Raw genomic sequence first — 27,135 nt, 5'->3', positions numbered from 1 at the left:
TTGTATACACAAATAAATTTGACTGATTTGGGAAATGGGGTGGTTAAACATGGCTCCAATATGCTAAGGCTTCAGGGAAAAAAACTAAATGAAAACATTTTTCTTAGAGTACTCTCTTAATGACATCTTTCTCAAGTGCTACTTACTATGTACAGAAAATTAAGCATGTTCTCTTTTGATGCCTCTTGCGCTCAAGGTTAGAGTCATCAGCTTCTGTTTTGGGTCACGTATATCCCAGTGCCTGAACAGTTTAATTCCACCAGTAAAAGTAAAATTCAGCACAGTTTTCTCTGCTTCATTTGTGTCCGTGCCTTGACATGTGTAGTTTAATTATCTTTTACTGTTAGCTTCTAGTTTGTGGATGGGAACTAATTGCACGTGGGCTCTTTCTTGGATTGCCTATTTCAGCTTCTCAGCTCATAAGGATTTATTGGGAGCAATTGATACTTGGCTGGACTGTAGAAACTTGAAAGCCACAATTCTGAGATTTAAGGATTGCTTCCCTGCAGAAGAGGAGACAAGTGTGCAGAATTCTATCTATGCATTCTTCTCCAAGCAAGATTTCAAAAACATATGTAAATGTACTTCTGTGGCTTGTACGTTACAACACAATAGAACTATGGTTTCTGTTACTTTCCACTCAGCAATAGATGTCATGTTTTCAAATGTTTAAATTTTTGTTGTTTTTTTAAAAAAACAAACAAAACTAGGACCTCAAAACAAAAACAAACCCTTATGGCTGGTAAAGACCTTCTTCAAAGTTTTTCTTTGTTGGCTGGGAGGGTGGTAGAAGATTGGGTTGGAGAGTATCTTCCTTTACTGAAATACTTAGGGAAACTTAAGTCTTCCACTGCTTCTGCTATGAGGAGACTGTGCGCTCATGCTGCTTTTCTGTACTGCGTTGTACTTTCTGAATCTCTTACAACTCAGCATGCCGAGTCTGTGATGTGCTATACGTACACTTGAGAACAGAGGTTCTACAAATAAAAGCTGATTACTTTCTCGTGACACATATTTTCACTTGAAGCCTGTGAACCTGATTGCTAGTTGAGCTCATGTCTAATATCATGTACTTGGCACAGCCCTTGAATCTTGGACAACTGGATTAATGAAGTGCTGGCTGTGAAGGAGGATGGATAGAACTGAAAAACTTGATGCCAAATTTAATACATAGCTGGATGGTGTTGTATCCCTCTGTTCTTGTGTCCTGCTTGCATCCGCATGTGTAGCTAGATGTGTAGATGATGTGGAAATTGTCTCCTGGTGTTTGACATAAGTATTTATTCAATTTCCTTAATGTGTAAGCAAATTGAGCAATCTCTGTGCTCTTATCTAACAATTCTTGTGGCTTGTTAGATTTTGGAGTTGTTGCTTACAGTGATTTTAGTCTATTAAAGCGTATGCTGTTTCTGGTCTGCAAGGGCTTGTGATTGCTGTGTGTCTGTGGCCAGTTTAAGCCTTGCCACTGGTGAGACCATTCTACAGCAGGTGGTTTTTTTTTTTTTTACCATGCATTTAATTAAAACAAAATTGTAGTAAGAAGACAGGAAACTTATACCTGGCCTGGTCTTACAATGTAGACAAAAATGAAGTCATTAATTTTGAGTCAAGTACAAAGTCTGTGAACAAATGAGAGGGAATATATAATGACATTTGAAAATGATCACTGTCCAGTTTTGAGCAAATGATATCATATAATTTGACAAATTAATGATTGTGTGTTAATGATTCTGGTGGATTTTCTAGAAGGGCGATAGTTTTGAAAAACGTCTGAACTTGGAAAGATCTAATGCTTACAGAGCTCATAATTGGACTGTATGGTAGTAGGAGAGACTCTTGATACAAAGCTGATGCATAACTGGAAAAACCCAGTGTGCAGACTAATGCAAATTACTGCTTGGTATTTGAAGTTGTTGGGAATAATATAATGTAATAATTTCTTATGCTTCTTGATATAATCAAAAATACAGCTTAAAATTTCCCACGTTTTCTATTTTTGTCTCTTTAGAATGTGAAAGCATTTGCATCTTCAGATAGCCTAGCCAAGGTCCAAGAAGTAGCAAGCTGGCTTTTGGAAATGAATCAGGAACTGCTCTCTGTGGGCAGCAAGAGGCGACGAACTGGTGGATCTCTTCGAGGTAATGCTTCCTCAAGCCAAGTAGATGAGGAGCAGATGAATCGTGTTGTAGAAGAGGAGGAGCAGCAGCAAAGACAACAACAAGAGGAACAGCATATTGGGAGGAATGGAGAGATAAGAGAAGAACCTGGGTTTGATGACAGACATGAATCCCAGCGAGAACAGTTAGAAGAAAATAACAATAGACTTATTACAGTGGATGAAGAATCCACTTGTAACCAAGAGGAAGACGATGATGAACATGCTGGTGATCAAGAGGAGGAGGTGGAAGAGGAGGAGGAAATGGACCAGGAGAGCGATGATTTTGATCAGTCTGATGACAGCAGTAGAGAAGATGAACATGCAAACAGTAACAGTGTCTCTAATTCCAATAGCCTCATAGACTTGCCTGTTCACCAGTCATCACCATTCTACATAAAGACAAAGGTGAGAAATGGTTCTTTTTTTTTGTGTTCTCAATTTTGTTTAACTCTGGATTTTTGGAAAGTAATTTACATATCTAAATTTAAACTAAAGTTTTAAAATAAGGTGAAGATTTTAGTTTCCTAAGGAAGTCAGTTTGTGGACTGTATAAATTCTTGATAAATGATAACATTCTAACTGTTAATAATTAAGATATTTGCATGCATTTGACATGACTAAGTACTCCTTTTTAGGCACTGGAACTCTGAAGACTACTTTCAAAAGAACATATATTTTTTTTTAGTGGATACTTTGATATATAGACTCATGTGTTTTATAAGATATTCCAGGGGTTATTTATGATGTATTCCTTTTCAGAGCAGGCAAGAAGGAAGGTAAGCAGTTGTGTATACGTGGAATTCTATGACATCTGGTTCTAAGAGATTGTTGTGATAAGTTAAGGTGGAATGTTACAGAAACTTAAAGTTCTTTCGAGCCAGATCACATTGATTGCATTGACAAAGTTTGGATTTAAAGATTAAAAAAAAAAAGAGCCAGTCATTCAGTTACAAAGTCATTATATGATGCTGTATTCTATCCTACTTATAAGGAGCTTGTGTTCAATGACTGTCGAAAATTTCCAATTTGCATCAACAATTTGAAAATAATTATTAACATTTTTATTGTTACAAGTTTAACCTAATGTGTTAGTTCCGATGTTTATTATCGTTTGCCATGTTTTCTATTAACTTTAAATTCTATTAACTTGGAGCAGCAAAAACATCTGAAAGAATAGTGAAAGCAGTGATACTGAATAACAGAAGGGAGGAGCAAGCAAGTGGCTCTCTGGAAAAGCATGCGTGCCATTTTCATTTGTTTGTTTGACTATGACTATAACTGGGGACAGACTGAGAGAGCTGGGGCTCTTCAGCCTGGAGAAGGTTCCAGGGGGACTTCATAGTAGTACCTGAAGGGGGCCTACAGGAAAGCTGGGGAGGGACTTCTTACAAGGGCACATAGTGACAGGATGAGGGGAAATGGCATTAAACTGGAAGAGGGCAGATTTAGACTAGATATTGGGAAGAAATTCTTTCCTGTGAGGGTGGAACACTCACAGGAACAGGTTGCCCAGCGAGGTTGTGGATTCCCCCTCCCTAGAAGCATTTAAGGCCAGGCTGGATGGCACTGTGAGCAACCTGGTCCTAGAAGGAGGGGTCCCTGCCTATCGCACGGGGATTGGAACTAGATGATCTTAAAGGTCCCTTCCAACCCGAATTATTTTTACGATTTTATGATAAATGTATTGATAGAGAATTGGTCTTGAAGATACATTAGAAGTAAATAGTCAAAATGCTTGCATCTGGAAGTTACAACAACGGGTTTTTTTTTTGGTATTGCTGTTAGTATATTTGATTTTTAGATTTTTGTTTGCATGTGTTTTTAGAAAATGATATAACTTTGTAATTCTACCGTTCAAGCTACTGAAATGTAAGATTTATAATTAGGAATTAAATAGTATGATACAGTCCAACTTCATATCATTCAGTGAGCTTTCTACATTTCATTTTTATTGCGATGCTTTGGTTTTCCATAATTTAGTGTTACTTGTTATTGTACAACAACTTGCATCCTATCCAGTTTAGACTTAATGTTAAGAGATGTTTACACTCAAAAATGTGTATAATCCAGCTCCCTATATCAGAAACTTTTTCATGTTTTGTAAATAACCATACTTAAAATATGCAAACTCAGAGCAAATATAGTCGTGGTCAGTTCTGAAGCTTTTTTTAAATCATCTCCAGTGCTGAATGCAATTTTTAAATTTTGCTTTTCTTTAAGGCATATTTGATATAAAGTGATATTTCAAGGAGATTTTGCCTAATGGAGTTTGTCTGAAACATTTTGTATAGATGCATAATTTCTGTGTTGTCTAATAGTTGCTTTGCATTTTGTTTCCACGCAGTGCTTGCTGTTTCAGTCTGTGCTGTGTCCCCAGGCTGTGCTACTGCAAGAATTGTCTGTGGAGCCTAGGTAGTGAAAACAGTCTGTAGAAATTGTTCTTGATTCCTAATGTGACTTCATTTTGGGTAGTTTTAACTATGTACCTGAAAGAACAGCACAGAAAGCAGCTTGAGCTGGAGCTGCTTTTAGCTCATGGTTATAGCATTGATTTTTACGAATTCTTCAGTAGACCATAATTTAACCGGAGGAACACATTCTGTTTTAGGAAACATTCTAGAAATGTAGCTATGCCAGAGCATGTTTGTTTCTACTCTGGTAGTTCATTCGTGACTAATGGATATGGTGCTTTTGAGAAGAGAAAGGGGTATTTGTAGACTAACAGACGGTATTTCTGGTTCTACCTGTTGACTCATCCAAGGAAACTCAAACATGATAGCCTTCTTTTATTGTTTTGGATGTGCTTCTCAGCATTTGTAGTCTAGTGCAGTTCTCCTTGTAAATCTGTCTTGAGTTTCTTGCTCACTTATTGTGTTCTGTATTCCTGTGATTTTTTTTCCTGTGATACCTTTTTTTTTGCACTGATAGTATCAGCTGAGGGGGCTGAATCTACCACTCTACAGTCTTTGTCAGATGTAAACCCAGCTCCTCAGAGGCAAGCAGTGCCTGATCCAGTGCAGCTGCTAGCTTAGTTTAGTTGTGTGAAGCAACACTGATGACAAACAGGGTGTTTTCAGCACTGCCAGATACCAGGGAATAATATTGAGACTGGATAAAACTGTAACTGCTGCTGTCAGAACTGTCTTTGTGCACTCGTGTGAGCTTCTTGATATCTCTGTTTTGTCTCTTTACATTTTCTTTTCTCTTGAAGTACTGAATAAAGTCCTTTTCTAATCTGGTCATTTTTCCCATATCCCAGTTGCATTTGCTACCCATCGTCTTAGATTTCTGCTTGACACCAGCGAGCTCGCTGTGTGCGGGCTGATAAACTCAACTGGAAGTGTTAAAAACATTTTTTATATATTTATACATTACATAATAATTATACAACACCTGATTATATGTAAGTATATAAATATTTGCTCGGTATTACTGTTCTTTGTAAGTAGTTGAGATAATTGTTACCACAATGTTCTAAAAATGTTATGACTTAAAATGAGAGAGGGCACATGGTTCAGGACGTTTCACCAGTAATACCTTGGGAATCCAGAAAGGTCACTGTGATTGTGTTACAATTCCTTGCATAAAATATTAAGCTGCTCTGTACTGCCTTCTGTGCAACCTAAAGCAGACTTCTAGAAAATATTCGTTACTTGTAAAGTAAAACAGTCCAGCAAGGTAGATCTATCTTTATACTGAAACTCTGCCTTTTTCCTTCATCCTCTTTGACCATTTCCAGTTGAACTGAAGAGCCCTTTACCACGTTTTTCTTTTTTGTACATAAAGTGATCAAGTTCACTCCTAAAAAGGCTTCCTAAATGTAAGTAATTGGGGCACGGAGTCCAATAGACCTGTTTTTCTAATTTTGCCCTCATTATGATACTCCCTGAAAACTCTGATTTTTGAACATTCAACTGGACTGTAAACATTAGAACTTTAGTTCTTGCAACAAGGCTAATTAAAATGTATTTGTACTTGATATTTTACCTGTTTGTGTAACAAACTATCACGTTAACATCTTTGACTACAGCAATGTATTAAGATTTCATGCTTGTCTTATTTGTCCAATATGATGCAAGACTTTTTCTGAGGGCTTTTGGTAAGAATGGTCCGTGTTTTCTGTACCTAGAAAAATGAATCAACACTTGGTTATGTTAATGTGAATAGAGTTTTCTTATATCCAGTGTACCTTATCAGATCCTTAACTGTTAAAATTAACTCCTCTCAATATATGTCAAGTGTTGTTTGTCATGTCAGTTACATAAAAATATTAAATAAGCATAGGAGGGCAACATAAGTAATGCATACGAGGTGCTCTTGATGCTGATTCCTTGCTGATTGCCTCCTAGTTACATCATCTGGTGCCATTGCCCTGTGATTACTTTGTATTGCTTGAGTTGCTTGGGAATGATCATGTTACACTTAACTGCAACATGAGCAAACAAGTGCATTTACAATACATCAGATATTTTGTAGCAACTATCCTTAATTGCGTTTATCCTCCAATAGATGTGGTATTCATAGCACTGCAAGGGCAAGAACGTATATTTGGTACTCACCATCAGTCATAAGTAACTTATGTAAATTAACATTTTAGCTTACTTTAGATCTGCTTGTATAACTGTGTTAATGCTGTTAAAATGGTACTTGCAACAAATATATAATGTCAGCAGTATTATCATTACTTAAACTGATGTATATGCCACAGGTGACAACTGGCATGTTTTTATGGCAAAAATTGAAATCAACTTTCTTATCAGCTCTGTTAATTCTGTGTCTGCCGCTGCATTAATTTCTCTTGGACTGATGCCTGCATTTTAGCATACGGTTATCCAGTTTGTACTTAATTTCCTTTTATAATTTCTTTCAATCTGCCACTAGAATTACTTGAAATTGCTAAAATATTTTGGTTGTTCCAGCTCTTGAAAATAATTTAATCATTAAATACACATGCATATATATATGTACAATATTTACCTTATTCCATTCTGTCTTTTTGTTGCTTAATTCTTTCTACAACTCCTAGTTTGTTAGCTTTTTTAATATTAACAGCTGTTGTCTTCAGTATACTTAAATCCGTTGAGTTTTAATCACTGTTTTCAGTTTCTGTCAAGATGAGTTGGTTTTGGTTGGCTGCTTTGATCTTTCCTTACTTGTAGGAGTATTGGCATCCTCATTATTGTAGAAAAAAGTGTTCCTAAACAGTTGAAATAATTTGCAGATTTATTTGGCTTTGGTTTTACTTGACATATATTGTAGAAAGTTGAAAAAAGATGTCGTGATGTATATATAGATATATTAGTTTTTCTTTATATAAAATTCTATGTCATGTTTCATGTTGAAGCTACCTCGATTAGAAAAAGTCGCTTGACAGTAAATAAATAAATCCTGAGAGGGATTAACTGCATTCCAGCAAATGTTGTCACAGGTTTTTATAATTAAACAAAATAGTTATAAAAGTATGTCATCTCCAAAGGCAATTATGTGCTCAAGGTCAAACTGTAGTAATAAGATGCATTTCCTTTCTTTCTCCTGCTTGCGTGCTTGAAGTTGGTCTCTGGTGAAAGAGGAAATCAATACATGAAGATTATATAGAACCTAAAAGATGCAGTTTATTACCTCTGTCGCAAAATCATGTTTTATATGTTAGGAAACAGTTGTTGGGAGATATCTGTCCCAGTTGTTGGGACAGTTGTCTTTAAGCTTGAAGTCTGCATCTTGCTTTAGGCAGAAGATTCCATCATGGATTTTAGTGTAAGTTCTTATTTTCGTACCACGCCGTCCCATTCCCAATGCAATTCCAGGAGCTATTTTGTATTTTTCCACAAATTGTGTTTTGAAGGAAGAAAGTACTGAAAGTAATTTCATGTATTCTGTAAGGACTCAAAAGATCTCATCGAAGGGGTAAAGCAGGAGGATTGTCAGTGCGTGGCCATGCTCAATGGTTCTGGACAACAGGTGCTGCTCAAGAAGAGTCCTTGTAGGCCTAACAAATCCTCTTAAACATTTATTTCCTTTTTTCCTGTGTCACAAAGCTTTGTAAATGAGCACATATCAATGTGAAAGCAATATTTCTGTGCTAACTATGGCTTGTGCAGGATGTATTGCGCATCGGTGAGTCTGACACCTCCTGAAGGGTCGGACATTCTGCCAGGCACAACCCTGCGCTGATTTTCTGAGTTAGTGTTGTGTTCAGTGTAGGTCTGCTAGTCACAGGATGGGGGGCTGTGACTGTTTTGGATTTGCTGGTTAACAGAGCTTCCTGAGAATCAGAAGGCAATTAGTTAAAATGCAGGTGGAAAAATTCTTGAGAGGTGTGTAGTTGGCTCTAAAACCATGAAAAAAACCCCACAAAACGTGATGCCCCTTAAGCAGTTGTCATATTTGAGCATTTGCTACTTTACAAAAACTACTAAGATGATTCCTTTCCATAACATACAGCAATGGTAAAGGCTGAGAAGCAGCCTAATTGTCTTGTAAGAATGGTATGTTTAGATTAGTTCCATCTGATTCCAGGTTTCATATACATAGTTCCTGTTTGGCCATAAAGTTACTGGGTGGTGTGTGTGATTATCACTGTTATTCCAAGGCTGCCTTTTTGTGTTTATTTGTTGACCCAGGAGAGTGGTGAGGAGACCAAATGAGCTGGCTTGACTTCAGTAGAGCTAGGAGAGCATGTGCCACAGGAAGAGCTGTTTCTTGGAGCCTAAATACCCAAATTTCAAGTTCTGAAAGAAACACGGAACTATGCTCAAATAATTATATTTGGGCTCCTAGATTACGCAGACTGGGAGAAAATTTTTTACTCGAAGGTGCTTGTTCCAAGCTTACAGAGTACAAGGATATAAAAATACATATTCTGGTTTTGTGTGGAAGGATAATATCAATTTTTAAAGCTGAAGGAAACTAGGTGGCTACTGTAGGAAAGATTGCACTGGGCAATTCATGTCTGTGTGAATTGAAATGAGATTTGTGAAAGTCTAAACTTATTGTCAGAAGTTAAGTAGTAAACTAAAAGCTTTTTAGAGATAAAAGGGAAAGAAAAGTATCATTAGAGCCATTCTGCTTTTTCAGGAAGTGGGTGTTTATTTTGCCTAAAGGCAATACTCTCAATTTAGAGAAGGTTTGGTGTTGCCTGTAGGTGGAGTGGTTGTCTTGTACCAATGTGTGTTAATATTTTTATATTTTTCAGCAGCAGAGGGTGCTGCTATTACTGCGCTGCAGTCTGATGGAGAGTTGTGCTGTGGTTCTTTGCTGAGATTTTCCCTCCTCCTGCAGCTAAAACTAGAAGAGTGTTTTTTCAATCTACAGAATAAGTACAACTGCAACAGAAGGACTTGATGTTTTTGTGAAGAAATCTGTGCCCAGTCTATGAAATGATGCAGGGATACTTCTCAAAAACAGATAATTAAATATTTCCACATGGCTTGTGTATTAGGAGTGTGATGTATATTTCTCTGCTCTGAGTGCACAAAACAGAAAAAGTTTATGTTATAAGGAAATTACTTTTTTCCTTTTTTCTTCTTTTACAGGGATCACACATAAGCTATCTAGATTCTTCATGTTTTTCATCTCCTGAGACGTCTAACAATTATCACATTGCTTTACAGAGTTTTTAAACAGAGTAATAATTCATTTAAAGCTATGTGAAAATGAGTACATTTTAGGAATTGCTCTGAGTATCAGGAAGAAAAAAGCTGGCAGTAGAATTTTTCCTTGCACTTCTCCCTGAGATTCTCCTTCCTAATTATAGCTGCTTCCATATCGCTATCTTTAAAAGCTTAGAAACTTGCCATTCACTCCCCTTGGTTTTTCTGAAGTATGCCATTAAAATACAGCTAGTTAAGATGAGTAAATGACTTACGATAGATTTAATGGTCTTTAAAACTGCAAGTCAGAGCTGCTTTTACATTACTGTAATAGCTTAATTTCTTGGATCAAGTTTTGTAGTTTTTGAAAATAACATTTTTTGGCTCTTGCAGTACAGAGCTGTATTTTTATGCTGGAGTGTAGTAACATTACAAATAGTCACGCTCTCAGATTGATGTCAGTCAGCACTTACAACTTCGGACTTCTTATGTTCTGCACAGTTTAGTCACTAATAACTCCAAGCATGCAGAATCAATTAGGTTCTGCACTGTCATTAAGATGTAGTTTCTTAAATATTTAAGGAATGCAGATTCTCAGTCTCTCTGTAAATAGCAAAATTCTTCCTCTTTTGTTATAACCTACAGCTTGTTTCTTTAATTCAAATACCAGCACTGCTTTTGAAAAAATGCTTTTCACTTGCTTTGCTTTTAGTTGATTTTAAGCAGCAGGTTCATTTTCTGCCTGCCATTTGTTGAAGGTTAGCTATATTGTTGCCTTTTGTAAGTAGAATTGCCCCTGTGCCTTCACTTGCAGGTAGAGCTGGCATTAAATAATTGCTGCTTTGCTGATTTTCTTTAGTCTGTAAGAGGATCACGAAGCTTGCAAATTGATGCATGGGCTCTGCTTCTAATGTGTGGTTATTCTCAATATAGTTTGGCTTATCTAAAAAACTTGGCTACCTGGTTCAACTTTCTCATGCAAAATTCTTGAAATACTTGGTAATTAAGCCTGTTCCTTAAAATGTTCTTTGCAGTCAAAGGAGAGGAATCTCTTACAGAAGAGATTTGTTCTCTACCTTTATGTAGGGTACTTTATTGTTATTCATTATGATTTTTTAGAACCATTACTACAGAATTAATGGACGGTTCTGGTGTATAATTTGTGGAATTGGCAATTTTGTGTAGACAGGAAAGTCAAGAATCTCAGTGCCTGGGGAGTAAGAGAAGTTTAACAGAAAGCATTGACATGGGCAGTCAGAGTCATAGTTTTGACTACGAGACAGTATTTAATAAGCAGGTGGTTTTGTTGTTGTTTTTGTTGTTGTTGCCTTCATGACAGAAAGATGTGTGTTTGCTTTGTGTGGAAGGAGTTAGTGCTGATTTTGTTCTCTGTTTTCCTGCTACAGAGATTCTTTAATAGTCTAAAGACCTAGCTGAGTAAGGCACAAGCAATTTTCTTGCACTTTACCAGTAATTGGGGTCAGTCTTCCAGATGAGGGATTTACCTTAGCTAGTCACACTAGAAAATTACTATACTTGTGCCCAGTATGACTGTACCAATATCTGACTTAACTGTAGCATTGCACCCTTTGTGCAGTGAAGATGCAGCCTGTGTCTCAGAGCATGCAACTTTCTTATTTGCCAATGGTCTTTGCTGGGCGCATTCAGTAGCTCTTTCTGAACATAAGTGTTCTTCATTTGGAGATGTATATTTGTACACAGGCATACCTCCAGCCCTTCCCTACAATAGAGGAAATGCCAGCCACATCTCTTGGGAAGCAGTCTCTTCTTCTAGACTTGATCTGAAGTGGTGCTTAGCTATTAGGTTGTATTAACGTGAGTGGTCTTGTAGTTTCAGAATCTATGCAGAACACTGTAAATACTGCAAGGGAATTTGCTTGTGTGACTCGGACTGTTCTGTCAGGTTGCTAGATGGCTTTGTGTAGAAAAAATCAAACCCATTTCTGTAGAATAATTAACTTGAAGCACTGTCTTTCCGCACGCAATTTTTTTGTAGGATTTGAAATCAACACCAATTAAGTACCTAAATTTTGCTCTGGATCTTAGTACTCTAAATAAAAATGAGCTTTTTAATACATATGTAGTACATTTCAAGAATTTCAGTAATATTTGAGCTTGTTAATTGTATGGCAATGATGTTATGAAGTAGAAGTCATGAGAGCATACTTGAGAATACTTAGTGTGCTTACTCTGTGGGGAATAACACATATATTTTAATACTAATGCATTTAAGAGGGAGGTCTGCCTGCTTAAATATGCCATTTGTTCCTTACGTTCGTCTTGACTATGTGGCAGGTGCTGTTGCCTGATGTGATCCTTAGCCCAAATATCTCTACTCCCTAGCGATGCAGCTGTATTTTCTGAGCTTTTTATCAGTGGATGCTGTTGCTTTGAATGTCATTTATAAAAGTTGATGTTATTGGTTATGAAACTTGATTCAAATGGTGAATCCAAGTGTGAGGAATGTAAAAACCTTTGCTGGTCAGTTACTTTCTAATGCTGTAGATTATTTTTAATCTTTTTAAATTTATTTTTAAAGGATGATCGTCAAATTTGAAGCCAAATTGGTATTAAAGTTTGTTTAAAAATGTTACAGTGAGTACCTTCCTAGTACTTGCTGATGATTTATACTTCAAAAAATTATGAGATCTGAAATAAGTGAAGAGGGGCAGAGGGACAGTAGGTGATCAGAGGACCAGAATTACGCTTAACAGCTGCTGCAGGGCTAACATTTTTTTTTCTTGATGCATTTGTCACTGTAATCTGTAAAGTAGCAATAGCTATCCTTTATTTCCTTTATAGCCTGTATTATCTGCTGAATGTGTTGGTATTCAGCAAACTGTATACAATAAAATAATTTGTATAACTTTATAAATTCTTGAGTACAAGAAGAAAAACTCTACACTGTTAATTTCTAAGATACTTGAATCATTTCTGAACAGGCAAAATCTTTACAAACAAACAACAAAAAAACAACCACCAACTAAATCCTTAATTTCCAAGCTGTCTCGGAAGAGTGTTTGAACTACAAGAATTTCATGTCAGTTGATAATGAACTGCTTTTCTTCGGTAGAATTTTTTGCTGTGACCTGTGCATGAAGCTGTGCTTGTATTGTAATGCAATGGTTTAGCTTGCCTTTCGTGCTTGTTTGTTAATCTGCTGTAATGTTTGGTTTAGATTATGTGTGGACATTTTGCGATTTCCTTTACTGGGGAAACTACTTGAAGAAATAGCTATAAAACCTATAACAAGTGTTTCCATAAACTGTAAACTTTGTTGAAAGCCTCTTCTCTCTTTTTGTCCATTGTGTGGTTAATGAAAACAATGTAAACTTCAATTTTCTGGAAATTTTGCCAGAGTTTTGCCTTTCTCTTCTGGAAAAACAAGTTCAGGTCTTCACCAAATTACTGTAATGTGCATTTTATGTTTTTTTTAAAATCGATACAAAACTGTGTGTTCATTAACTCTACATAGTGCAGCTTATAGTGTAATATTACATATAGTTAATTGGTATTGATATCTTAAAGGTGAAATTCATTATATCCTGTACGTAGGTGAATAACAAAAAATACTAGTGGAAAGCATTGCTTTCAGGCATCTCTTCGGTACTTACTTTATTTCCTTCTTTCTGGCTAACAAGTTTTTTTTTAATATTTGTAATGAAAAGATTGTAAAGGGGCAGAGGTTTTGAAAAGGAGACAATTATCAAGGAAGTGCTCGGATTTGTGTCCCAAGTCCAAACCAACTGTTTCTGTAGAGAACATTTCTCCTTTTCATACTTGTTTAACCCAAATCTAATGTTTTCTACTAACCTTACTACCTTACCATATTGCATAGTATGAAAGGAGCAAGTAGTGAATTTTAGTAATATTCAGTGAAATTCAATCTTGGGAGACAGTGGCTGTGTTTTTCAGCTGTGTCATGAAATACAACTCTGTTAATGCTTATTAAATTTTAATACATTTGTTCAATCCCTGGTGCCTCTACTAAAGTGGAAAATGTACCTACAGCCACCATAGATTGCCAGCAGGGATGAATTCCATCTTATTCATCAACAAAAGTCATTGCTCCAACTTCTAAGTAAAGTAGTAATGTTTCCTGTAAATGCAAAGCACATTCTTATTACGTTATTCAGCTGCTGGTTATCTATGTTTGGCAGTGGGCAGGACACCCTTATTCTTCTCGCTTAAATTATGGAGTGTCCCTCATAGGTGGCAACTATTGTGATCATTATTGACCCAAATACGTTGAGTACTAAAAAAAAGTAATAGACAAAAAATGCAAAAATGCATACCGTTTTTACCAATGTAATGCAGAAGTTCTGATCCCTTGGTCAGATTTTCTGAAGCACAGAAAACAAATCAATTAAATGAGTAACTAAAAACGATATCAGACTGGAGGTGTCACAGCTAAATGAGAGAAATCAGACTTAACATAATTCATTATGAATCCCTTGTTCTTGCCAGATGAAATATTGTTGCTTGTCTTTAAGTTGGGCTTGATCCAAAGCAAGGGTATTCCAGTTTTTAACCTGAGGCACTCACACCCGTCTGCACAATTTTTGTCTGTGGAGTAAACACCTAGTATTACATGTCCTATAGCAAGTATACCAGACTCTGTGCATGTGTGTGTGTCTGGAGGGAACAAAAAATTCTGAGAGACTGTTGAAAAATTCTTCCTATGCTGTGCCAGTAAGAATGTTTTAGTATTGCTGCACTGCATTTCTTTTCTTGGCTGACAGCTTGGATTACAAGCGTCAAGCAAGAGTCGATTCAATTCAGGATTTAGTTTCAATGTTTACTAAAAAGATAAGTAATTGTTTATTAAGCACTTGTAAGCATTTTAAATAATGAGCAATATTTGAACAGATTAGAGAAAGCCACTGCCTGATAATTAAAAAATATGAGCACAGGTAAAAAAAAAAAAAATAAAAAAAAATAAAATAAAAAAAAATCCAAAAACAACCCACAACAATGAAGACAAATAAAAGATCAAAGTGGCATCCATGGCAGCCAAGTGCAACATCTTCCACAGACTACCTGTTTCTTTTCTATAATCTAGACATTCTTTACTTCATATATCTTGAGCTTTATAAATAGCCTCACACCCCATTGCAGTATGCTGTTAACCAGCTGAAAAGGATTATGTAGCTTAATATGTTGCTATCAAATGGATGCCAGTATAACAATTGGTTGTTGCATTCATTAGATTTCTGTGTATTTTACAGTTCTAGTAAGAAAAACATAATCTTGTATCAAAATAGACCTTGATATCTGTAGTATATTCAAACATGCACAGTGTAATACTTTGCACTGTTGTATCTTCTATTTTGGATTATTTTTATTTTATTTAGCTACAGTAGCTGAATCTCTCGGCTCTCTGTCAGCTGTATAGAGAGCTGCCAGTCTCTACACAGGAGGGAGTTTATACTGCTGGATAAACAGTATCTGAAGCATTTACTACAGGAACAAAAAAAAAATATATTCCTAATGTATTATATGGCAGAAGTATTTTTAACAGCCTTCTCTTGTTTTGGGGCATGTTCTTTCTCCTATTTAATGTGTAGAAAGGGAGAACATTTTAAGTTCCACATTAATTTTTACCAGTGCTTTCTACCTACTGTTAAGAAACCAATACTCATAGTTTTGAATATTTGGATACTAAATTTGCGTATATGTATGTGTGTAGTATACACAAACAGATAATTTCTCATTAAGAGTCTTGCACTTCATGTGGAAAGGTGATATAAATATTTAAAAAAGAAAGTTGAATTATTAGTGTTAATTTTTCAGTTTCCTAGCTTTCTTTTTGTGAAAGCAGTCTCCTTACTAATAAAAATACCTGCTTCCCCTCCCCCCTTCTTGTCCTCAGCTGGGAATTTGACTTGCATTTTAATCCACTGTTAAATATTTCATGACTTCTCTACCTGTTGCTGTAGTTTTAATTCTTGTCTCAGCTCTATTTAAAGGTGCAACAAAAGCATAAATAAGTGGTCAGCAAATGAAATTCCTGCATAGCAGCTGCAGCAGTTCTTCTTAACAGCTGGTACAACTCTGGCTAGACTTAAATGTACTTAACCAACAAATCATATTATAGCCAGTGAGGATTGGGCAGACATTTCTGGAATGTTTGTAAAATGCAAGATGGTGAAGCTGGATCTCTGCTACATACCTGAAATATTTTCTGAAGTGTTTAGTGAGGAGAAGAAAACACGTTGCTTTAAGGATGGTTTAAAAATAAAAAAAGAAGAAAAAAGTGACATAACAAGACCCTATAGTACAGTAAACAACATTAGAAGGCTTGTGTAGTAAAGCCAAATGACACAGGTTTCTGATTGCAGATACTTCGTATGTTTACAGAATGTCTAAATGTGGTAGGAATTAGTTAAAAATGTACATGGTTAAGTATATCTTTAATGATAGAATAGTATCATTAGTATCGAGATACTGAGGTGCCAATCTGCAATTTACTAGAAAGGATGTAGTTATATCTTGTTCATAAATACTTAATGACCTTACAGAAAGGTACCTTGTGCAAACGGTCTCCTCATACTCTGGTCAAATGCTCTTTTGCACTAATAACTAGTGACTGAGGCCAGCCTTGCAGCTGCATGCTTCTTTCCCTTTCTTTTGATATTCAATTCTGTGTTCATTGATAAGCCTATAAAGGTTTTATTTGTTGAAGTCTCCTCGGGACCATTAATCCATACTAAGGCATCTAAGAACAGGGAGAGGTGACCTGACAGTTCAGTGTCGCCTGAAAGTGGAGGTCTTGGCTGTTCTCCATTTCCAAATACTTCTGATGTCCATCTTGTGTTTGTGTTACCATGTGTGGCTGCTTTGTGAGCTGCTTACATTTTCCAAGGTAACGGGTTTGGGGCATCCTACTAATTGGAGTCACTTCAGAGCACCATGTAAGAAGTGCTGTAGCTGGTTTAAGAAAGAACTTGGAATCAAGTGGCCAGAGAAAGGCAGGGAGGAGAAAACTCCTTTTTAGAGAAAATAGCTGTTAGACTAACAGTGCACATAAACAGTTTCACAAATTGTGCAGTCAACTGATTTACAGATACTATCATTTCTTCCTTCACCAGTTTTTACTATGTTAAACAACCTACAGCTGAAATAGGGACATTGATGTCATCCATCACTTAAAATTTAGAAGAGATTTGGAGACTTAAACTCATGGTGGTTTTTTTTCTGTAATTGTTTCCCGAATAGTTTTTTTTATATTAGTTGAACTAGTTCCTATATTCCCTTTTATACAGATTTCTCCTTATTTTGGGATGTTTCAGCTTTGCACGCTGAATGCCAATGCACAAAGTCATGGTTCATCCTGAAAAAGTGGAGGTTGAAACAGCTTTGTACTACCTTTTGATTAGGTGTAAAAGGCAAAGGAGGGTAATAGGTATTGCATAGTTTGTCAAAAAGGAAATTATTGGATAGTGTTGGGTTAGAATCAGCTGAGAATAGCAGTAAAAAAAAACAAAAAACAAACAAACAAAAAAACAAACCCACTATTTTTTGGTAGAGAAATACCAAACCAGAAACTTAGGGTCTGCAGTAGAGCAATTGTACAGGGCTGAAGATTTGCGTGATGTTCTGCTGGAATGTAGAACAATTTTATTGTTCCTGTGCTTTATTTCTTCAACTTAAAAAGTTTGAAAACATCAGTTTGCTTGTGTTCTGTTTTTTTCTCATCAATTTCTGCCTGCCTGCAAGGTTCAGAGGTATTGTGTTTCTCAAGCTTGATGCATTGTATTTGTGCATCAGGTAAACCACGATCATGATTTTCATGGCAGCAAATGCAGGATTAAAAATAGTACCTTAAATTCACTTGAATTCCAAGCTTCTGTTCACAGCTAGTACATTTATATCACTTTTATAAGGGTTCACACTCACACATGGACAATCTCTTCTCAGCTGATCTGTGGCAAAGTGTTAACTTAGTTCATAGCAGATCTGAGTCCCCATTTTGGAGGGCAGAGGGCATGTCCTTGATGGTAGAGGAGGATGAATCTGCATTTGAACTGGCCGTAAGTTTTATAATATGAGATACTGCAAGGGGTTGGTGAGAAACAAGGCAAGTCACTGCTTTCCAGCCTCAAGCAGGGAGTGCTGCTCTTCTGGTAAGAAGATAACCAGCTTCTATCCAGATAACCTGCTTCTATCATTTCAGTTCCAAAGATGATCAGCTATGAGATCAAATAGGTCCAGAGATCTGGTCATTTTTTTTCTATCCTTTAACCTGAGAATCCTTCAAACGCACTTGCGTCAGTGGTAACTATTATGATCCATAATTAATGAACCTTTGCTAATGGTTGGATGTTCTGATCTACTCTTAGGGTTTCCTAGCAGGCAAGTGTGTTATAGTTAGATGCCATACATGAGTAGTCAAATACAGTAGGTCAAATTTAAGTACAAATTTATTTCTATGTAAGTGCTCACAGTTACCAGGATCTGTAAGCAGATATGAGTCTTGACAAATGTCTCATAGATTGTTTGTCTGATGATTTTGCCTTTGCTGACATACTTGATGTTTTGCTTCTCTCTTGGCGTCTACTGGTAGTTTTCTAGTTAACGCTGCTGTGTGGAGAGTGAAGTATTTAGCCAGGGGCTTTACCTTCATCCTCATCTGTAGTTATTGAAACTTTTCTGACTTTTTTCAGTCAAACTTTTCTAACTTTGTCCAGTGTCATACGACTTGTACTAGCATCTACCAGCAGGTTTGGAAGGTGCATCTCCCTCTTGTCTTTCATGGTAAAAAAAAAATGTAAACTAGATTTTTTAATAGATACCAACCTCATTCTTCACAGTTATGATTGATGGGGGTGTCTCAATATTATTCTGAAGCCAGAATTAAAATCAAGAAGTGTTATCTGAGTCAGTTCAGATTAAGCAAATCTGGATTCTTCACTGAGTTATTGGGGTTTGATGAGAAAGCAAAGCTTTCTGCAGTAGAGGCATCTGACTGTCTTTGTCTGTCTTGCTTTCCTGACCTTATGAATCTCTTGACTAATTTTCACCAAATCTAATAGAGAGAAAAATTAAGATGATACAAGTCTACAGGGAAACTAGAATGTAGCTAGAAAATGAAGAGGCAGTCATTACTACATCTGCTGAGGAAACGTCTACAGGGTAACCATCACCTGGTTATGTATGGCTGAATCTTTGTGGAATTGAGCGTTGCTCTGACCAAATGAACAGATTCAGATGACACTTGCTCCTTATTTTATACCGCAGGAACCATTTTTGAGACAAAACTCATACTGAGGCGTAAGCTTGAAACAGCTTCGTTACAGTTATGCTTTCTTACAGTTATGCTGCCTCTCTTCCATGTAGGTGCACTAATGCTTTTGTAGGAGTGTAATGCCTTGGAGAAGCCTTACTGCAATTCAAACACCGTTTCAACTGCCATGGTAATCTCTGTCGTGAATCTCAACTTTTATAATTCAACTGTACATGTTACAACAGGTCTATGCTTGTTTTTTCACGAACTACAGGGAGCCACCAGTAATTTTGTGGTCTTTCCGTACTATAAATAGGTCGAAGTGATCCCTCCACCAATTCCCTCTGTTCCCCCTTCAGGGATCTGGGTCATTATTTTCCTACACACCCAGATTTTTGTGCTGGGTAAATTGGGATATGGTAGACTCTTGAGCAATGCTTGGTTTTGAACGTAGTGCTACTAATATAGTTGCAGTTAGTTTGGTAAAACAGTACCTTGTTTCTATGCAACTTATTCATTTGCCTCTACAAAGCAGGCTTATATTTAATATATCATTTGGGAGCTATTCATGTACTGGTATTGAAGTCCTTCACATAAATAAGCTTGAGACCACACTCACTGTTTAAGAATAGTTACCAGTGTAGCATAGATTGTTTTGCTTTGCTCATGAAATGGTTCTTTCTACACATGGGTGAGCATCAGGGGAACAATAAGACTTGTGTATAATGTAAATCCTAGTGTATTTGCTATGCTGCAACTGTGCAGAGTTTTCTGAAAATATTATTTAGGCAGTACGTTATCAAATAGATTCAAAGGGTAAATCCTGATGTTTGGTCTTGATACCTGTTACTTTGAGAAGGTAACTTTTGAAATGTTGCAGTGTTCTGCTTTATCCATTTGAGGGCAGCTGCTCACCAATGATAAGAACTGTTGAAAAAGTGTGTGGGGTTCTGCTCTATGCATTTCTGTCTTTATGTACTTAGAAATAGTTAATTTAGGCCTGTACTGTTACATCACCATATTAAAATGTCTTAAGTGTTTGTTTCATCTTTTAGTAACATTAATATTAATATAAAAATAATTGTGCGCTCTAAAAGAAGATTCTATAAAGGTTATAAGTAAGCTGATTTTCGTTGTTGTAATACATTCTTAGAGCTGCGCCTTTAACCTTTCCGCAGTTAAGTATAATGAACAAGCAAGTAAATTTTGTATCTTTAGATTTCTGGTAAAAGGTTCCTGAAAAGCTCTGCCAAAGACTTATGCTTAATTACTTTGTAAGATACAGAATTTGCTAGGGCTTACTTCATTTTACGAAGATGTCTCTTCACTGCACTCAAAAAACAAAAAGAATATTATGTATTCTTAAGTTTACAATTAATAGCTCGTGACAGTCTCAAACTAATATTTCCAAACCCAAATTATCAGGCACTTTTCTGCATCTAAATAAAATGGTCTAATTTCTAATGGTAATTTCTAGTTAAAATGACAGGCAGGGGCTTAAAAAGAACATCATTAGAAATAAATCCCAATTTACTTAGAAACAAGATGTTAGAGAAATGAATTACAAAGTAGTGAAGCTCATATTTCCATACAAACTTGTCAAATTTACACTTTGTTACTCTGTACTGTATAAAAAATACACACTTCTAAAGACAAAAGCAATAGAATTGTTCTTTAAACTACTCTGTTAAAGCTTAAATTAGAAGTGTATGTGTGATAAACACAAAAATAAAACATCTCTAGTATATGCAGTGTATTCCTGCCGCTTCTAAGATAGCCACTGCTCTCCAGTTCTGTCTCCCTGTTACAGTCTCTTAGTGCTTAAATTAGACTGTTGTATTTTCAGGCTAAGGACTCTCACTGATGAAATATTTGTAGCCATCCGGCATAGCCTGGGACCTTTGAACATTAGTGCAAGACAATACCTACAGTCAGTAATGTGTTCTGCTTGTAAGACTTACAAGAACTGATGATACGTGGAGACAAGAATGGACCAACAAAATCTAGTCTGATAGTGTAAGCATTTGACGGAGGGGAGGAAAAGGAGACAATGACAAAAACAAAAGAAAAACGGTCAGAGACCAAAACTGAAGCTTTTGCATATTGATGTGGTAAAGTGTGAAATGTAGTGTAGTAACTTGTTGTGACAAAGCCCTATTCCACTTTGGCGTTATCCACTTAAGTGGGCAATGCTAAACTGGAACGTGATACTTTTTTTTTATAAGTAAGATAAGTCTCTGTGGATTTGTTCTAGAACAGCCACTTAGGAACGTTTGGACATTACTGAGGAAAAAACTGACATACTGCTGACACTGTTATCGCAAACCACACACATAAAAAAGGGCTGATAATCAGAGTTGTATCTGAAGAAGTATGGGGATTATCTGTGACTGGAGACGTGCTGCAAGTGGTGCTGGGAGAATGCCTTGTTTTATTCTTGTCTGCTCCCAGTTGTATGCAGAGCTGCAGGCAGACCAAATCCTGTTCCTGTTCTCCACATTGGTTTGGAGCTGATGGAAAAGGAGGGGAGTGAGTCTGTAAACTAGGAGGCTCTAATATCAAGCAGTAATGGCTGGTAGTAAAATAGGACAGCCTGCAGCACCACTGGATCTTACTTTCAGCAACTGTGCAATGAGGCAGTCTCTTAAAACTGAGCTTTACAGCAGTTACTGATAACATACACGCACGTTAATTTCTGTATGCAGTATCTGAGGCTTGTCTGAGTTAAACTGAGATCCTAAGACACCTTTCTAAAGTCTTCTAGCCAAATGAAAATGTAATATTTCTGGTATAAAATCAAGTCCTTCAGAATGATGATATAAAGTATGATCTGATGATATCACTGTTAAGTATAGGCTAATGATAAACTGCTTTTTGTCATTTATAAGGTGGAATATAAATAAGGAAATATAGGGGGTCTTTCAGAAGAGAATATACATCTAAATCTTGCTTTAAAATGGCGTTTGAAAGGAACAGTAGAAAAGAAAAATATCTGCAAGAAAATACTGTGCTATCTACCATTCTATCACAGCATTTCCTTATGCAGTATCTGTAAAGAGGAAAAGTTATTTGTCTGAGAGACTTTTTCTTAAGTAAATGCTTTCTGTAACATGTATATATAGTGAATGAAACATTTTGGATTTTTGTAGGTTTTTTTGTAAAAAAAAAAAAAGCTTTCAACAAGCGAATGTGTAGTCAGAGAAGGCCCTTTATATGCAAGTGAAACATGATGACAGGTTGGCTTTTTGAGGGGGAAACAAAGGGCTAAGTGGGGATGCTAATAACAGGCATATTTTAATGCTGTCTTTTGTTAAGTTACAGTGTTGTGCTTCAAGCAGTAAAGCATTACTACGCTCCCTCCTTTCGCCCCTCCATAATTATACAGTTAATTATCTTTGCCAGGTTGTGCATAAAGGAACATGTAAGATTTCTTAATGGTCATTTATTCACTGTTTTAGGCTGTACTGACTCAGTTCATATGAGGGCTTTGATGGCTTTCTGCATCTTTTATCAGTAATTTCGTAAGACGTTTTCACAGGCTTTTGTCTCTATCTACTTAGTTTTGCTCAAAAAGGTTTTCAAAATTTGAATACATTTTTAAGAACCTCGTTGAAGTATGGAGGTTGAAAAGGTTGTGGGAACATAGCAGCATTGTAGGAAAGCTAGTTTGATTTAAAAAAAAAAAAAAGAGAAAAAGAAAACCACCCCAAAACAACTAATTGCAGATAGTTTGAGTTAGAAGACATGGCTGTTCTAGCTTGCTTTGGTGGAATAAGAACTTACTCCAGCAAATGGCACTAAGCTGAGCTTGTGCTAAGAGCAGTCTGTCTCTTTTAAGGGTCTGCCCTCTTAGAGAAAGGGGGCCATGAGTTTTCTCTCCGCACAAAGACCCTTCCCTTCTTCATAATGCTACGATGCTGGGCCTGAGCAGCCCTGCATCCCAACCAGCCACAGAAAGGAAGAACACCTCAGTGTCACCTCGTCCCTAGAACCAAGGCCCAAGGGAGGAGTGTGATGCAGGCAGTGGTATCTGTACATCAGTAGCGAGTAATAGGAAGAAAATAGTAGTTTTCCTTTTGGTTAAAAAGAGTAAGTTTCAAGACAGTATCTTCACCTCGGGTGAGTCCCATTTCTTTCTATTTTTTCTTTTGTTTCCTTTTTAATTGTTGAGACTTAGCAAAACATTGTGATTGTGGAGACAGCATGTGAGAAACAGCAAAGCCTGGGTGGCTTTCTTAGTCACTGTCTGTCAAAATTTTTATTGAAAGCCTCCAGATGAAGTCTACCTGGTGAGTGGTGGAGGTGATCTTGCAGTGACGCTGCTACAAGGTTGGAGTCTCCTTGGTTTCTCCCTCTGAAAGGACAGTGCCAACTCATAAAATAAATCAGTTTAAAATAATTCTTCCTTTAAAACACACATGTAAATGTCTGTGGCAATTAAAACTCCTGGCAGTTAAGGGGAAAATCCTAATTTTTTATTTGCAGATCCCTTTTCAGAGAAGTGTTCCCCTGACATGGCAGGGGAGGTCCCCCAGCTGTGTGACTGGCAGGAGCAGTCTGCCTGCCCCTTCGCAGTATAATTCCTGTCTATACTAGGATAGCTCGCACTTCACTGAGCAGCAGACGGGTCAGGACACTTGGCAGGAGAAGGTTGAGAGACAAAGGCAGCAGGCTGTGCGGCGCTGAATCGCCACTTTGAAGCGTGTACTTTCAAAAGAAATCATGCAACTTTAGAAGCACGGTGTTTTTTTATTTTTAAGCAATGTTTGTATGTTACTAATAGACTTGACAAAGCTAGAGCAGTAAAATGTCCAAACCTGGGAAAACTGCCATAAACCATGGCTTGGTTCCTGTTGATCTTAAAAGTGCCAAAGAACCCCTACCACACCAAACTGTGATGAAGATATTTAGCATCAGCATCATTGCCCAGGGCTTGCCCTTCTGCCGTAGACGGGTAAGTGCAGAATTCTTTAAAACCTGACTTTTGATCACTTTACTTGTGGTTCAGAGCTTTGTCATGGCGTATTCATTCCAAGAGGAAGTACTAGTCTGTACATTGCCTTCTCTTAGGGTATCACAGAAGAGCCCTCTTGTCTCTTATTTCAATAATTCTTCTGCTTCATTTTAATTAAAATCTAGATATATTGTTTGTCTTAGAAATTTAAAGGGACATGCAGAGATCATCTTACAGATGTGTATCACCTAGGTGAGAAAATCCATATAAACTATGTGTATTCATAAATGTGGGGTTTACTTTTATTTGCTTTTTTAGGTGCTGTAGGTAGTTTGGAGCTAAAATCCATCTAATGTCATTCTGAATTGTACCAATGCAGTTGGTTACTAAAGTAGAGAATTCAGAAACTTATTTAATATTTAAATGTTTTTAGTAATAATTCTTAACATAGGGTTTCAATAGTCTTGTAACTCAGTAGCAGAGATAACATTTTTGCTGTTACAGAAAATAAAAATAGCATGTTACTATGTGGAGGTTGCGATATAGTTTATATATAGACAATCCTAGCCTGACAAACTATCACGAGTCTTATGCTACAACTTCAGGAGCTATAGGAATAAAGTGGCTCTTAAGATCTCCCCAGCACCCCCTCACCTCCCATGTAACGTGTTCTTTAACTTTTGTTCTCTAATAGAAAAATTTTCAATAACATGTGTTTTCAAATCAACTTATATCATGATTTTGATATGATTATGATTCTGTGATTATGTTGCGTGGTTTACGTGCTGCTAAGCTCAGATTCTTTTCAAGTCATTAATTTTTTTGTCTTCACTGCTCTTTGAAACTAATTTCAATAGGATTACAAATAAATTTACTCCTTATAATGAATTTAACCCACACTACTGAGTTTTCTATTGCTACAGAATAAATATTAATTCCATTTATTAATGTCATGTTTTAAAATCTGACTCAGCTTTTGCAAATGTTCTGGCTTCCCTTAAATATCAAAATACTCCTTTTAGTGAATTCATGTAGTGAAATCATAGATGAAACCTGAATTTTACAAGATTGCCTTTGAAAGCTTGAGTTCTTATTACATTGCTTTGAATGTCTATGTCTTCTGTGTAAAAGGTATATGGTATGTTTTGAAGGCTCCAGCGTAATATCAACCTGCAGCAGTGCAAATATTAGAATGTGCCTGTACACCGCTATTATAAGAGTATTGTGTGTGTTTTGGAAAAGCAGTCTTTTCTGAAACTCAGTACTACACAGAATAGCGAATAGGGAGGTTGGAAGCAATGAAGTTAATCCTTTCTTAATAGAATGTTTCAAATTTTCGGCATGTTTTGAATATTGTTTGCTTGAAAGTGAGCATTTGGAATGTGTTTGGTTAGGTTTTGTTCCTTTGTCCTTGTCAAAGCTTAGTATGGAACACAGGATAGAGGATTTTTCTTTAATTTCAGTAGATGTACTGCGTGACTCTGATTTAAGGAAGCCATGACAATATTAAAATGTTATGATGTCAGCACGGTAATGATAATGTTTTGTCTATTTTCTGTAATGAAAATACCATTTAAAAAGCAGTTCTCTGAAGAAACTCCATTGTTCCGAAATGACTGCAGTCTTTCAGTTGTCCTGTCCTGAATCACATTTGAGTGGTCAGTTTAATGACTTGGAGGTTTTAGGATCACAAGGGATCTCAGCAACTGTTCAGCATCTACTTTTCTTTTATCATTAGGACTAAGCTGGAAATGAACAAATGCTGTAGAAGTACTTTTTCACTCGCAATTTAAGTTTTGCTCGTCTTCTGAAATGGCTGGTTCTTGGTCTGATGGCGGCTATGGAAAAGCTGCGAGGCTCCGCCTTTGCTCTCATGCCTTGCAACCTACTCAAAGCCTGCATATAACTCACAGCCGTTACCATATTGGGTTCCTTCCATGCTAACGTGCACTGGTTGTGTAAAAGGTCTGCATTTTCATTTCTACGTATTAACGAATAATACCGATTTTTGAGTATAAGCAGAAGATTGATACTTCTGTTAGTGCATTTATTGCTGTATCAAACATAGCAAGAACCAAAAAGACATTTTTCTGTAAAATAGGAGTTCTGACAGTTCTGACGTAGTCTTTGCTGGTGTACAACTCTTTTTTTTTATTCTGTTCATTTAAGAAGTGATGCATTAAATTATTTAACATTGATTGTTCAGCCCTAAACCCGACAAACTTTAGAGCGTGAGCTACAGTTGACTTCCAAGTTACTGAGCAGGCAAAATGTAATACCAGTAGTGACTTGTGTCAGGCAAGTATGTGATCAGGCCACTCAGATGCTGGCAGGACTTAAAAATAATCAACCTTCTCCTGCTTTGAATTTGTTTCTTCCACTCTTTTGTTGTACATTAAACCGAGTAAAACATCTTTAAAATGTGTACTGTGATCCTTGGAAGTGTAACTCCTTCCGTTATGGGAGCTGACAGTTCATAGCTTCTGCATCCTCTGCCTTAGTTATATTGGGCTTCTATCAAGTGCACTGTAAATGGTCGCAGGACTTAACAGTTTGCCTGTATGCATTTCGTCGGTTTGCTCATGTGGTTAAAACACTCGTCTGCAGTGCCACTCATCTGAATCCAGTTAAAAATAGTATTACTTAGCATTCTTTTGTAGCGCTTGAAAATAACTTTGTGCCTAACTTCACTGCTTCTGTGATAAATGTGTGCATTCCTTCTAAATTCTTGTTGAAAGCAGTGATGCTGGACTGTCAAACATAAACACAGCTCTGGTCCTCTGTAGCTGCTTACATGTGTTTTGTACGCACCAAAGCAGATTTTTCTGTGTGCCGTGGAGGGGCAATGAAGTCTTTCAACCAGTATACCCTTCAGCTATCATATATCGTTTAGCTTTAACTGCAGCTGATCACTGAACATACTTACGTGACAGTCATGCATGTCACGTATGTTTAGAAACCAAGTGCTGTATTTTGTCTGTCATGATAAAAGCTTTCGTTTAATTAAAAATTAACCTGTAAATTAACTGTATGTTCCCCCAGACTCCCCTGAAACCACTAACAGTGAAAATATGTTTCTTTTCAAACAGTTCTGATTAATATTTCTTTCAGAGTCTGTGCTTTAAAAACAGATCTCTCCCCTCTTTGGTTTCCATGTTTTTTTTTTCCTGAAAATTCCAGTACTTAT

The 27,135-nt window shown here is 36.7% G+C and overlaps 1 protein-coding gene across 2 annotated transcripts in view; it reads left to right on the top strand.

Annotated features, from left to right (window-relative positions):
- The window catches only part of FBXW7 (F-box and WD repeat domain containing 7), a 170,379-nt gene that overhangs the window by 69,660 nt on the left and 73,584 nt on the right, over positions 1-27,135 (top strand). For both annotated transcript variants that reach the window (XM_021394149.1, XM_021394152.1), the window contains exon 2: positions 2,009-2,563. In XM_021394149.1, coding sequence (XP_021249824.1) covers positions 2,078-2,563 — 486 coding nt within the window. In that variant the 5' untranslated portion in view covers positions 2,009-2,077. The remainder of the gene's footprint in view (positions 1-2,008; positions 2,564-27,135) is intronic.

This window comes from Numida meleagris, chromosome 4, assembly GCF_002078875.1.
Source record: "Numida meleagris isolate 19003 breed g44 Domestic line chromosome 4, NumMel1.0, whole genome shotgun sequence".
NCBI classification, from domain to species: Eukaryota; Metazoa; Chordata; class Aves; order Galliformes; family Numididae; genus Numida; species Numida meleagris.
The sequence above is the reverse complement of the archived record's forward strand: the minus strand, read 5'-3'. Positions and strand labels throughout refer to the sequence as shown.